Below are 14,460 nucleotides of genomic sequence, written 5' to 3'. Positions count from 1 at the left end.
GCAAGGGTAGTAATAGTCAGGTATATATAAAGGCATTCTGTAAGTGGCTAGGTTTGCCACACCATTGTAGGTCACATTAGCAATAATTTCACTGTGAGCTGTCTCTCTCTTTTTGAGATGGTTCTTGGAGGTTGTCCTCACGATCATAGAACTTGTATTATGTGCAGTCCATTTCAGTTCAGGTGCTTCTTGCTTGTTAACATAATCCCAATGCAGTTTTAAAACGACAGCTAGGGTTGATGTTATGATAATGCTGCAGATTGTAAGAAGGAGACGCCATAATCTATTTTCTAGCATCCTTTTGCTTGCATCTTTGCATTTCTTTCTTGCTGAATAGGATAATTCAGGTACAGTCTGTTTTCTCCAGAGTCTTTCTGATAATGATGTTGATGATTCATTTTTCATATATTCCATGTTAACTGTGAATGTATCACGTCTGTCTGTTCATCCTTCTCCTTCACATTTGCAGGTTCAGATGTCAGATCATGATTCATTCGGTTATGTGGTCATGATTCTGGTGGCATTTCTGTCGTCCTCTGTTTATCTTGCCTTCTTTAATAGCATCCATTGTGTCAGTCAGTGGTTCTGTGAACATCTTGGAAGTATTAAGCAGGTTTTAAAATATCAAAACTTTTCTCTGTTGGCTCTGGTTGTTCTCTGTAGTAAAAGTTCTTGGGGTCACCCTTTCCAGGGCAAACTGGCCAACAGTAGGAAGTAGGTGGTGGTGCATGGTGTGGTTGGCTGGAAAAAAAATTCCCTAAATTTCTCTAATAGAATCAATGGTTCTAAGCTCTCCCTGGTGCAGAAATATGATTTTCTGTGAAAAATGTGTAACATTTCATATGGTGTCTCACCATTGGTATCATGAGGTATGATGTTAATGCTCATCTGTACCATAGGAATAAGTAGATCCCACTGTGTGGGGGCAAGCAACTAGTAACTTGGTTAAAAGTCATTTCACCTCAGCATTTTTCCGTTCCACAACCCCACTACTTTGGGGTGGTTGGGTGCACGGATTTCCCAAAGTCACCCAAATGTGGTTGCCCAGTTTTGGGTTTCCTTTGCAGTACCTGCAGGACCACCATCTGTGTGGATGGTCCTGGTATTACCAAATGCATACTAAGGAAGTGAGGCAAGCAATCGTGGTATCAGATGTGCTTCGCACAGGATATATCCAACTAAACCTGGTACATGCATCAACACATACAAAAACATAATTATAACCATGAGATGTTGGCAAATGTCCAATATAAAGTAATTTAAAAAGTACGTTGGGTATTAATGAACTACAGTATTTTCCATATTGGGCCACCAATATTCCCTTTCAGGAGTTAGAAGTACATTACCTCTATCTATATGAGCTTGTCCTAGCCATGAATAGGCTTTTTACAGGAAGAACAACCATCGTATTACCTTCAATGGTTACCATATAATTAACCCCTCTAACCAGGTGGATTAGGTCTGGTTATCCTTACAAGAAAAAACTCTGCATCATGACTAAGATAGAGTATGTTTTTGTGATCCAATGACCACTTTAACAGAATAGCGTTGGTAGACACATTGCATCAAAGTGCCTGTTAATGACCAACTATGTGAGGAGAGGGACCAAACTTTGTTATAAGCATGTCCATACACATATTACAATGCCAGGCTTTCAATTTGTTTCCACAAAGCAATATGCAGTTGTGGATATAAACTCAAGACGTATTGTAAGAAAAAACGTTTGAACACCAGACTGAGACTAGAGAGATCAGTGAACAGTGGACGAATATAGATAAATTAAATCTTTCACAATTAATATACTTTCTTTAAATGACTTTATTTCCAGTATTAAAATTGAATTTTAGAGTAAAACAAAGTGCATCTAAAAGCCAATCTTTTTAGTGTGCATATTAATCACACGGCCATTCATAATGTGAGAAAATAAAACAGCTTTTTAAAACTGCACAGAGTGTTTACACAAAATGACCTTGCACAAAAAAAATTCACTTGCAAAAAAGAGAATAAATCTTTCTTTTTTTTTTCTTTAGTAAATTAATTGAACTTCCTTCAAAGTCCCAATAACTTTGCAAGAAATACTTCGTCCTTAAATACTGAGTAAGTCTATTAACCCCCTAAGGACACAACTTCAGAAATTAAAGGGTAATCATGACGGAATGTCTCCGTCATGTGTCCTTAAGGGGTTAAACTGTGAAATAGCATTTTACCCTGTATAACATTTTGTCACAGCTATAATGTGCAGTATAACAAACAATGTTATAAGTGTTGTGCCAACTGTTCATTAAAAGGCAGATGTCAAGTGAGCTATAGTATATATATTCTTTAAAGTTCTGACCTCAATCGGCAAAGCAACACTGTAATGGTGTCTATTGCAATCTGCTGTCTTAAAGCGGCACTGTCATTCTGAACTTGCCTTTCTTTAATCGATTCCTCTTCTCTCCCTTTGTCAGGATCTGTTCTTAATTTCTTCCTGTCTGCTCTAGTTTTCTTTAAAACATAAGACTAAGTAGGGACTACTTGTCTTATGGAGGTTTCCTATGCCTGACCATCTCTGACCAGCGGAGGAGCAAAGTGTGCTTCATTTCTGGTGGTCAGAGAACTTTCCCCACAATTCTTAGCTTTCCTCCCTGTTCTCGCGATGCATCCTTTCAGTATTCCCGAATGTCCTGTCATTTAGACAGAACACCGGCAAAACTGCCGAATTGCGTCCTAACATAGTGAGAACAGTTTCTCCATTCGTGGTAGAACGCAATTCGGGACTTTATACAGATCGGAATTTCATTCGAATGAATGAAACTTCGATCTGATTCATGCCGCTGCATCTTGCAGCCACTCAGTAGATAGCTTCCTAATACCGTGGGAATTACCAGATTTTACTAATTACATGACGTAAAGTCATGATTTTATAAAGGACACGGAGGCTCATATTATGCTTATCTCTTTCTTTATTATACCTCAGCAGCAAAGAGAAGGTATAAGATATTCATAGAAAAAAAAAAAAACTCAATAAGAACAGGTTCTCAAAGGGTTAACATAACATTCTACCCTTAACCAATAGGAACAGTCCTCTTGTCCATAACCTCCCATGTGACCTTTCCTCTCCCTCTTTCTTTGGTCATGCCGAAGCTGGATCATCATAACTTGAGAAGAACAATTTGGAGACTTTATCCCTTGTAACAAACTCTTCTATGCAACTGAACTGTAGAAGTTATCCGTATGAACTGTGCTGACAACTGGTCATTTGAAGGTTTCGATATTTGCTCTTCAAGCTGAAATGGGATAGAGAAAAGAAGTGGTAAAATATGGTCTCGCAACTGTTTGCCACATTGGTGTTGTTTAACTCTATGTATTCGTTATCTGTACAGATTAACATGCCTGTTGTATGTGCTATGGTATGTAGTATAACTTATGGTACATAATCGACTCGTATCTAGACCAACTCAACCTTACCTGCATGTCAGGCTATATCGGGTGGGCATACAATTCTGTCTTACAACTGTTTTGAAATGACATACTTACCGGGTGGGCGAATATTAGCCTCCGTGTCCTTTATAAAATCATGACTTTACGTCATGTAATTAGTAAAATCTGGTAATTTTATTAAAGGACACGGAGGCTCATATTATGCTAGTTCAAAGCTGTGCAATGACTGTCGATGATATGTGATCTGTAGGGTGAAAATAGTAATCCTTAAAGGTGGACTCACTGGACCAATCCGCCGTCCGCAATAGGTCTTCCAACCTGCATCCCAAAGTGAACGCTTTGGACGCCATAGCTCCCCTGGTGGAGTGTGCGCCATATATGGACGTGTCTATATTAGCGGTGGTCATTATCCACTTCACCCATCGGGCTATTGTTACCGAGGATACTGGTTGGTGTGGCGTGTTGATGGCCAAAAACAGTTCGTGGTGTCTCGGGTTTCTAAATGCCTGTGTCCGTTTTTCATATTCCTTCAGGCAGGCTATTGGACATAGGTTTACGTTATGGGGGAATGATGGGTATGATATTGATGAAATCGTTGTTTTGGTACGTCTGGAGATGTTGAATGTTACTCCCGTTGGGGTGAACGAGCGTGCATCAACGTCTAGTGCCCGAACGTCCGAAACTCGTTTGCATGAGATCAGACAGAAGAGCATGGCCAGTTTCGCTGATAGTTGCTTCAGTGTGAGAGAAGAATTCTGTGGCCATCTTTCTAATAAGTTTAAGACTAGATTCACGTCCCACACTGATGTGTATCGGGGTTGTGGGGGTCTGGCAAATCGAACCCCACGTAGGAGTCTGCACACCAGTAGGTGTTTGCCCGCTGGGGATCCTTCCCAGCCTTTGTGTCCAGCGGAGATCGCTGATCTGTAAACGTTGATCGTCCGATACGCCAGGCCTTGGTCGTATAGGAGTGTGAGGAAACGTAACATATAATTCACAGAGGCACATACGGGATCCACTTGTTGTTCCATGCACCAACCACTCCAGGCGTTCCAGGCCCTACTGTAGGATCTCCGTGTTCCTGGAGCCCAGGCTCCCGCCAATAGTTCGAGAGTTGTCTGTGGAACATCTGGTATGACCCAGGGTCCCCTGAGAGGAGCCACGCTAGCAATTTGAGTTGACCCTGCATCACCAGTGGATGTGGATTCCCTTCGGGATCCGAAAGGAGGTGTGGGTGCTCTGGTAGCAATCTGGGAACATCTATGGACATCTCCATGAGTGAAGGGAACCAAGGCTGTGTTGTCCAGAATGGTGTTATGAGGACCATGGACGACCGCGAGCGGTCGAGGTGTACCAATGTTCGTGCCAGTAGAGCGAATGGAGGGAAAGCGTATAGTCTTCTGACCGGCCATGGATGGAGGAATGCATCCGTAGCTACTGCTTCTGGGTCCGGTCTCCAACTGAAGAATTTCGGAAGTTGAGTATTCAATCTCGACGCAAACAGGTCCATGTACATCGGGCCCCATAATGTCTGAAGTTTTAAGAACGTTGCGCGGTTCAGGTGCCAATCGCTGGCATCCCGTAGGTATCTGGAATTCCAGTCTGCTACGGTGTTCGAGAGTCCCGGAATGTATTCGGCTTGAACTGATATGTTGCGTTCCAAGCAAAACTGCCAGAAGTCCGTGGCTAAGTCTGCCAGGATTTTGGATCTGGTGCCGCCGAGGCGGTTGATGTATTGGACTGCTGATATGTTGTCCATCCGCAAAATGATGGAGCAGTGCGTTTTGTGACCCAAGAGGCTCTTCAGCGCGAAAGAGCCTGCCATAAGTTCCAGGCTGTTGATGTGTAGTGCCTTTTCCGGTTGGGACCATCTTCCTCCCGTGGAGATAGGACCACAACGCGCTCCCCAGCCCCGCGTGCTGGCATCGGATTCTATTATGCAATCTGGGGCGGTGCCGAAGATTGCTCTGCCATTCCATGCTTCCATGTGCTGGAGCCACCACCTGAGCTCCTCTTTGGCTGTGTGATCGAGTGGCACGGAGTCTGAATAGGAGTGACCCGATTGTAGTTGTGCTGTTTTCAGTCTCTGCAGGGCTCTGTAATGTAGGGGGCCCGGGAAGATTGCCTGTATGGAGGCTGAGAGGAGTCCGATTATTCTGGCTAGTTGTCTCACGGTGAGCGTTGGACGAGCCAGCGTTCTGCGAATCTCCTTCTTGATAGTCTTGATCTTTGAAGGTGGTAGGCTTAGGGTCCCTTGGACTGCCTCTATAGTGAATCCTAGGAATTCCATGGACTGGGAGGGGATTAGAACCGATTTTCTCCCAGTTGATTAGGAATCCCAGATTGTGAAGGAGGGATAGTGCCCAGGATAGATGTTGTTGAAGTAGAAGGGCATCCTGTGCCATGATCAGCATATCGTCCAAATATATGATCATGCGCACCCCTCTGCTGCGCAGCAGTGCCACTACCGGTTTTAGCAGTTTTGTAAAGCACCATGGTGCTGATGAGAGGCCAAATGGTAGGCACCGGAACCTCCATGTCTGTTGGTTCCATTGAAACTCGTGGAGGTTGTGACACTCCTCTGCGATGGGGATGGTGAGATAGGCATCTTGGAGGTCCAGTTTGACCATCCAATCCCCCAGCCGGAGAAGGTCTCGTAGGCAATGGATCCCTTCCATTTTGAAGTGGTGATATCGTACGAATGTATTGAGAGGGCGTAGGTTGATCACCGGCCTCACGCCGCCGCCCTTTTTGGGAACCAAGAACAGGTTGCTCAGGAAGCCTGGGGAGTGAGGCGCGACCTGGTAGATCGCGCCTTTCTCCATCAGTGTTCCAATTTCCCTCGACACTAGTTCCCTGTCTTGGGGGGCAAACACCATCCGCCTTGGTATAGTGTATTGTATCGGGTTTTGCACAAACTCTATGTGGTACCCTAGCACTGTGTTGAGGATCCAGGCATCGGACGTGAGTCTCTGCCATGCCCCGAAAAATTGGGATAGTCTGCCTCCCACATGTGTTATACCAGAATAAGGTAGGGGAAGAGAACTTACCATAAGGCCGTCGGCCGTATGTGGCACCTCTGTGTCCTCTGGACTGCCATGATCTGCCCCTGACAGGAAAGAAGGGTGTAGGATTCCTGGCTTCTGTCTGTGGGAACCTGGATGTAGTGGGGCCTCGGTAGCCCCGATAGGAGCCCCGTGATGAGCGGCTGGACAGATGGCCCCGATGTCTGCCAGCCCCCCCAAAAACCTTTGGTGAGAACACTCGTTTGAGATTTGTTTGCGCCTTGTCCAGGGCTGTAAATGTGCTCACATAGGTACCCAACTCTTTCACAAAATTGTCTCCAAAAAGGAGGCCTTTTGCCTGTGTACCAGGCTCAGATATGGCCATGTTGACCAGTTTCGGGTCGATCTTCATGAGGATCGCCTTTCGCCTCTCTGTGCTTAGCGCAGCGTTGGAATTGCCGATGAGGCAAATAGAGCGCTGTGCCCATTCTCGAATAGCCAGGAGGTCTACAGGTGTGTCACCTGAAAGTGCCGCTTCGACCATATCGAAGATTTTTGCGCTGGGGCCCAAGGAGTCAAGCACCTTGTCCTGGCAGTGGCGCAGCGAATAGTCCAAACCCTTTTTGGCCTTCCAGCCAGCTTTGCCCAGGAATTGGGCAATTTTTGGGTCCACTTCTGGTGTGGCACAGGCCATATCAGGGACCGTCGGGCGTGGACATTCCGCCCTTAGCTTGTTCCTGGTATTTTTATCCAGGGGTTTCCTAATCCTGGCCGCAATATACTGGGCCACATGGTCAGCCGGAAACCATTCGGTAGACCTAGGATGTTGTAGGTTGTCCGGGTTAAAGAGGGGCTCGCCCTGAGGGTCCAGGATGATGGAGTCATCCTTAGCCGCCTTACCCGTGTTGGTAGGGTTTGCTGCCAGGCTGCGCTCCGGAGAGGAGTTCTCCGATTCAAAAGAGTCTATTTCTTCAGACTCGTTCAGTACCTCCTCCAGTTCCGAATCAGAGTCGGATGTCTCAGTTTGGGCTTTCGCCCGTTTCCATTTCCTCACCGTTTTTGCCCGGTGGGAGGCTCGTTTACGTGGGGGCCCCACGTCCTCATTAGTGACAGGGCGCAACCTGTCCGTCATATGTGTTTTGGAGGTTCGTCTGCCCACGTGGTGGGTCTTTTCAGTGGCCTTGCGACCGGTGAGGGAAGCAGGCTTGTCATCTTGGGCCTTGGGGTGGAGGCCGCTAGGGTTGTGATTAGACGCCAGGATGGCGTTACTAATGGACTGTGTCAGGTTGTCTGACATTGCCCCCATAGCCGTGTATATGGCCTGTGTGACCGATTTGGCCATGGTCGCGTCCAGGAGCGTATGGAACTCCTCTGAGTTCAGCTGCTCCATGGAAGCCGCGTCCTCTCTCTGTGGTGAGAGTGGGCGCGTGGCAGGAGACACCTGGAGCTTGGTGTTCTTGCTGGCAGTAGTAGGAGTGTCAGTCTCCTGGGCTCTGGGGTTCAGCATGCTAGATATATAGGCTGAAGGGAGTGAGAGAAATTGTGTAATATTCCGTTTGCACAAGCAACTGAATAACCACAGAGTGTATGTGTAACTATATGACTGTACACTTAAACTGTATATATACACAGAATTATTTACAGAGTTTCCTGGTACAAGAAATTCCGATTAATGTGGCTGGCTAGGAGTGATAGGACAAGGCACAAGCAAAAGACTGTCAGCTTACCGAGTGTTCCCTCCGGAATGGCCGCAAGGGAGCACTGGTAAGCTGCAAGCCCCAGCCAGCAGCCAATCCGCGCACTCCCGCCCGCCCCTCAGATCACAGGAGGGCGTCGGGAAAAAGGCGGGAAAAATCCGGTCAGCCGTTAATGGTAATGGCTGCCGCTCTGTGCGGCTGCCAATGCGCATGCGCGAGCGTTTACCAGCCGCGAAACGCTCGCGCCGAAGAAAACGGTCGCGGTGAGCGCTCAGGGGGGAAGGATGGGATATGGAACGGGTAATAAACTACCCGGAGCGGTGAGGGAGGGGGTGGGTTTACCGCCTGAGGCGGTAAACCGCTGAGTGGAGAAAAACCCCGAAGCGTGTTGACACGCTGGCTTAAAGGGGTATACCTAAGGAAGAAAAACTGTGTGGAAAAATACATAAACAGTACATAAAGTCAAGCAAATTAAGCAATAAATTCCTCTGACTAGAGAGAAGAAAATTAGGTGGTACTTAGCTGAGGCAGCTGCAAAGAAAGAGAGAGAGGAAAGGTCACATGGGAGGTTATGGACAAGAGGACTGTTCCTATTGGTTAAGGGTAGAATGTTATGTTAACCCTTTGAGAACCTGTTCTTATTGAGGTTTTTTTTTTTTTTTCTATGAATATCTTATACCTTCTCTTTGCTGCTGAGGTATAATAAAGAAAGAGATGAGCATAATATGAGCCTCCGTGTCCTTTAATAAAATTAGGGAGTTATCTACCAAAAGGCTGCAAGACCTAAATTGGTCTTTCAGCCAAATTTACTAATACTAAAAAAAAATTACTCCGTATTTGTAAATTCTGCCCCTACTCGCTATACCGTGAGTAGGGGCATGTCTAGTAAACAGTGGCTGCTCACTGTTAAAAAAACAAAAAAACAAACCTTAGTACCCCAGCCCCCACCCCTGAGCAGCGGGTGGGGGCCCTAAAGGATAATGAGTGGGGGGACCTATTGTCGTCGTCCCCGGCCCCACCCCTGAGCGGCGGATGGGGGCCATCAAAGACAATGGGGGGACCTAATGTCCTCCCCCGTGGCCCCCACCCCTGAGTGGTGGGTGGGGGCCATAAATGATAGTGAGGGGGGGAACCTATTGTCCCCCGTCCCCCACCCCTGAGTGGCGGATGGGGGCCCAAATTAAAATGCCCCCCCTTCCAAGGTGACTAGGGGTCCCCAAGCCCCTAGTCACCCCCCCACCCAAATAAAAAAGAATCCCCTACCTAACCCCCTCACCCTAAAAATAGTGAGGGAGGAATAAAATAAAAACTAACTACCTGTAAAAAATAATACTTACCATTTGATGTCTTCTTGTTTTCTAAAATCTTAATTTTTCAGCCCCAAAAAAGGCCAAATAAAAACCATAATACCCGTCGAACTAGTAAAAAAAAAAAAAAAAACAGAGCGCAAAAAAATCTGACGAAAAAGAAAAAAACAGATGCTAAAAATTTATCCATCTTCACCCGGCGAGGGCACGGCGCAGACTGAGCTCCGCAGGGCGGAGAAAGGCGTATACAGCCTTGCCCCGCCCTGCAATTAGGCTCAGAACACTCTGATAGGTTGACTTGGAATTCAACCAATCAGAGTGCTAATCATTTTACACAGCGTGGGAAAGTTCTTTGGAATTTTCCCACCCTCTGTAAAATGACACAGAGCACTCTGGATGAATTTCAAGCCATTAGTTATATGCTGCAGTGTACTGCAATTAATGTTTTTAAAAGCCATGTCTTTCTCTATATGGCTGTATGTAATAACGTTTTTAATCATTTGGAATAAACAAAAAAGACTTCTCAATTCCTTGGAATTGTTTATCTGTGTCTGTAACTCTGCGACCTTGGCTGGAAATCCCAGACATAGTACACTGTTATAATTTCCTGATTTTTAATCAACAGCAAGTGTAACTGACAGTATGGAAATTATCACTGCTTTGTAAAACTTTTCATATATAGTGGATAATACAATCCAGTAATGCAATAATTAAAAATCCCGTCTGTCTGTTGCGTCTGTGGCATGAATGTTTTCATTAAGCCATAATGCAATTTTTTTTGCATTCTTGGAATTAGACTTTGAAATCTATTAGTAATATAATAGCAAGTGTCGCATCTTGCATTAATCTTTTTTCTTCTGTGCATGCAAACTTATGCAGCTACAGAGAGAACATGGCCCCCTGCCTACAACCCACTGTCCTGGAACTAATAACCATGCTGTGCTGGTGTATTAGGCATATTAGGTTTACCAAATATGTATATTTGTTCTCTTATGATATTAATTAAGATCCACAATTTCTGCATTGTATGCTAATTTCATTGTACCTGGCACCTGGACTCTAAGTGCTTTGTACAAGTTCACATTAAAATCATCTTTTTTAATGATGATCTCTCTTTGAGTCTGGGCTACAAAAAGCTCATTAGATTCTTGATATTTCAAGACTTGTTCCATGACAAAGTATTGTGTGTTCTCTTATGTATAAGAGGTTACCTAGGTATTTATTATTTGACAGTTAAAGCTTCCTACCATCCCCACGTTGTGTGCCAGTTGTAACCGTAGCTGGTTCCCGTATTTACCACTATAACGTCTTAAAGCATAGAACTTCGCATAGAAACATAGAATGTGACAAAACATAGAATGTGACGGCAGATAAGAACCATTCGGCCCATCTAGTCTGCCCAATTTTCTAAATACTAGCAGGGCTAACCATACAGATATCTTGGCCATAATTTTATATAGTTAGTAAGAGGTCCTCTATTTTAAAAACTATAAATAATTGAGAATACAATATAAAATAAGAATTGTCTTGGAAGCAATAACATTTTGTCTTTTAGATATTTTATTAAATAAAAATATAAATATAGACACATGATGATGTGAGTGACAGTCGGTGTGCCTATTCTTACTCGGCGGAACTCACTGTCCAATCCGTGAGTATCAGAGGGTGTCTCGGTTTACCGATAAGTCCACATGGAGGATTGTGTGGAGCTAGGGGTTGCGACATTATTTGGATTTTTAGACACGTTGAGCACCTGTCTAGTTGGACCTTAGTTCGCTTGTATACATATCACACCAGCTGTATAAATGTATTTCTCCCTTTACACTAATTTTATTTACCAGTTATTCTTTCATCCTTAGAATTATTAAAGGTAGGGCATCCTTTCCTTTTTCATTGTTATTCTTCCTTTAGGACCTCTGGTCTGCTATTATTCCTTTCATACTACCTGTAGGTTATCCCCCATCCTCAGTGAGAGTGACAGTGGGCATTTTTTGGAGCCAATACACCAGCCCCATATCAGCTTTTTTCGGGGCCCCTGGATCAACTCTTATTTTCTTATTTTTACCTCCCATAAAATAGTTATACTGTACGAACAGCGGTTTACATTGTTAAAAATGCAGGGTTGTATAATTATTATATATACACATTTAAAATGTTTCCTCCCATGATAATAGACTGTGCTCTTCCCATTGAGGGCTTTGGGATTGAGCTGTACTGGGCTCCGAGCATGCCAACATATGGTATTCCTTAATTTGGGGGCATATATTCCTACTTGTCTAGGCTAACACGGTATCTCTAATTGCCTCGATTTACCGACTGGGAGACCCCTAGGGGAATTATCTTGTTCCATTTTATAATTTTATCTGTCTTGTTATGCATTCTCAGGATCTAGCATCTTTTTTTAGCATTAACTGTGCTCACACCATTTTGTTGTAATAGCATTTAAATGCCTATTGAAAAGGTTGTAAGCCGGTCACACTTGGAGCGCAACACACAGCCCATCTGTCAGCACTAAAAAAGGCCTCAGCTGACAGAGAGGATCCCCAGGTATTCATTGAGTCATCTCCTGGTGTAAGGAGGGATTTAACCCTGGTCACACCACATTGCAGCCAATGGGACGTTAAATACCCATTTAAAGGGCTGCATCCAGTGGTCACTTTGAGTGCCTAATACAGCTCATCTGTCAGTCTGAGGTCATTATAAATGACCCAGCTGACAGAGGGGAGCCCCAGGTATTGATTGATTTTTTTTGTTGTTGTTTGTGCAGGGATATAAACCTGCTCACCACAACATTTTAGAACATTCCATGCCATCCTAAAGCCCACTCTTTGGAGGACGGCATGGAACGTTCTAACGTTGTGATGGCTGTTAATGTGGTGTTTGTTTTAAAGGATAGGGGGGCAGTCTTCTAAACCAAAACCTCCAATAAAAAAACAAAAAAAAAACACAGAAACTGGGGGAAGAGTTGAGTGAGGGACTAGGATTTGTGTGCCACCTTTTCATCACTGAAGTCAATGACAATGCAACTGATAACAACAGATGGCAGCAATGTTTTATATTACATAAATGCACCAGTTGCTCACTCTGGTGGTTCTTACTAGTTTTCCAAGTTTACTCTTCTACTTTTATTTTTTGGTTTTCTAGAACAGGTTGGAGCCCTGGATGCCCAGATCATTGTTGCCGTTTCATGTGGAGAAGCTCACACATTGGCACTTAATGACAAAGGCCAAGTGTTTTCTTGGGGTCTGGCTACAGACGGACAAATTGGAATTCCTGTAGTAGAAGACTATGTCCGAGTTCCAAGGTAAAGATTCTACATACCCAATGAAACTAAGAAGTGTGATCTGGACTCTAATTAAAAAAAGAAAGAATGACCGCGTGCTGCAGTGATTATTATGCCAAAAGTGCCCTGGTGCCTCTCCCAGTTTTAAACCTTTTTGTAACGGTTTCACAACTTCAAATCTGGGCACAGGTCACCTCCTCTATGAGAGTTGGCAGCTCCCTACATTGACCTTAGCTATGCAGTGCACTCTCAGCCAGTGGGGGAAGTGAGCAGTTAACTCCATAAGGTAGACTTTACAGGTAAATCCCAGACAGACTTATTAATTTGGGTGTGAATTACGTGACGTATGTTTTTGTCTATTGAGCTACCATTGGCTGACCCCTGAAGTCCTACTATTAGCAAACAGTTTGACTAATTACAATAGTGAGTATGGTGCTTGGGTGTTGCTTTATTAGTGGTTCTATTGTCAAAGTACCCCAATGTTGGTGGTTCCTACTCTATTTTTCAACAAGGGAAATAAATATTTAAGCTGCATAGATTATGATCCAGTGATATTGGAGCACTCAATTACATTGTTGTGCTTAAACACTTCAAATCTTCATTGCCTCACAATAGTAAGTGCACATAAAGCACTTGATAAGGTTGGAAATATAAAAATGTTATATAATACAATTACCTACACAGCACTTCCATGTTTATTATTATTATTATTATAATAATATTGCATTATTAGCGTTAAAGTAATTTACATCATATGCTCTTGTTGTGCTATAAAACAAACAAAAACCTATATCTCTGGCACTTCCAAAGCTAACCCTGGCTGTGCAGGGCTTAGCTCCTTGACTGAGTGTTCAGCTCATGCTCTCAGCCAATGAGCATGGCTTAAATCAGTAGTGCTAACAGAAGCTCCTGGCAGGAGCCTTGAGCTCTCCATAGCAGAAGAGGAGAGGCAGGACTTGGTGTCAAATGGACCCCAGATAAAAAGTCAAACTTTTAGTAAACAGTCTGACTACTTACATTGAGGAGAAAATTCAAGGGGCAATGTTTTGACACTAATGCGTCTTTTTCGACCTAGGCTTGAGAAAGACATGTTAATGAGGAAACGTTGCCTTGTTCACGTTTGATGGCACAATAAACCACCATGAAACTATATTGCTGAGGATTATTTTGATTGTGATAACATTCAGTCATATCCATTTCACATTCTACATCCACTCAAATATTAGATTTTTCTTATTGGTCCGTGTAATGTATTCTAATCTGTTTTGGTCAGCAAAATTGGAAATGCTGATTAAATACAATAGTGTAGGAAAAGTTATGATTTAATTAAAACACGGGTGCTTTTATTTTTTTGATAATTTGTGCCTTTGTGACTTAAACTTTGTTATATTAGTAACACCCTAAAGTCCACCTTTGCTTGTATAAGTAATTTGCCTGTTTTGCTTTTTGCGATTTGAGGAACCTTAGAAAATATGCCATTGCAGGTAGGCACGCAGATAACAGCCCGACTATAATAAGTCATAGAAACATAGAATGTGACGGCAGATAAGAACCATTCGGCCCATCTAGTCTGCTCAATTTTCTAAATACTTTCATTAGTCCCTGGCCTTATCTTATAGTTAGGATAGCCTTATGCCTATCCCATGCATGCTTAAACTCCTTTACTGTGTTAACCTCTACCACTTCAGCTGGAAGGCTATTCCATGCATCCACTACCCTCTCAGTAAAGTTATACTTCCTGATAA

The 14,460-nt window shown here is 43.8% G+C and overlaps 1 protein-coding gene across 7 annotated transcripts in view; it reads left to right on the top strand.

The window, feature by feature from the left end:
* The window catches only part of HERC4 (HECT and RLD domain containing E3 ubiquitin protein ligase 4), a 99,370-nt gene that overhangs the window by 30,907 nt on the left and 54,003 nt on the right, over window positions 1-14,460 (top strand). For all 7 annotated transcript variants that reach the window (XM_063435069.1, XM_063435070.1, XM_063435071.1 and 4 more), the window contains one exon: window positions 12,577-12,736. In XM_063435069.1, coding sequence (XP_063291139.1) covers window positions 12,577-12,736 — 160 coding nt within the window. The remainder of the gene's footprint in view (window positions 1-12,576; window positions 12,737-14,460) is intronic.

Source organism: Pelobates fuscus, chromosome 10 (assembly GCF_036172605.1).
Source record: "Pelobates fuscus isolate aPelFus1 chromosome 10, aPelFus1.pri, whole genome shotgun sequence".
Taxonomy (NCBI): domain Eukaryota; kingdom Metazoa; phylum Chordata; class Amphibia; order Anura; family Pelobatidae; genus Pelobates; species Pelobates fuscus.
Note: the sequence above shows the minus strand (reverse complement) of the source record. Positions and strands in the feature narration are given on the sequence as shown.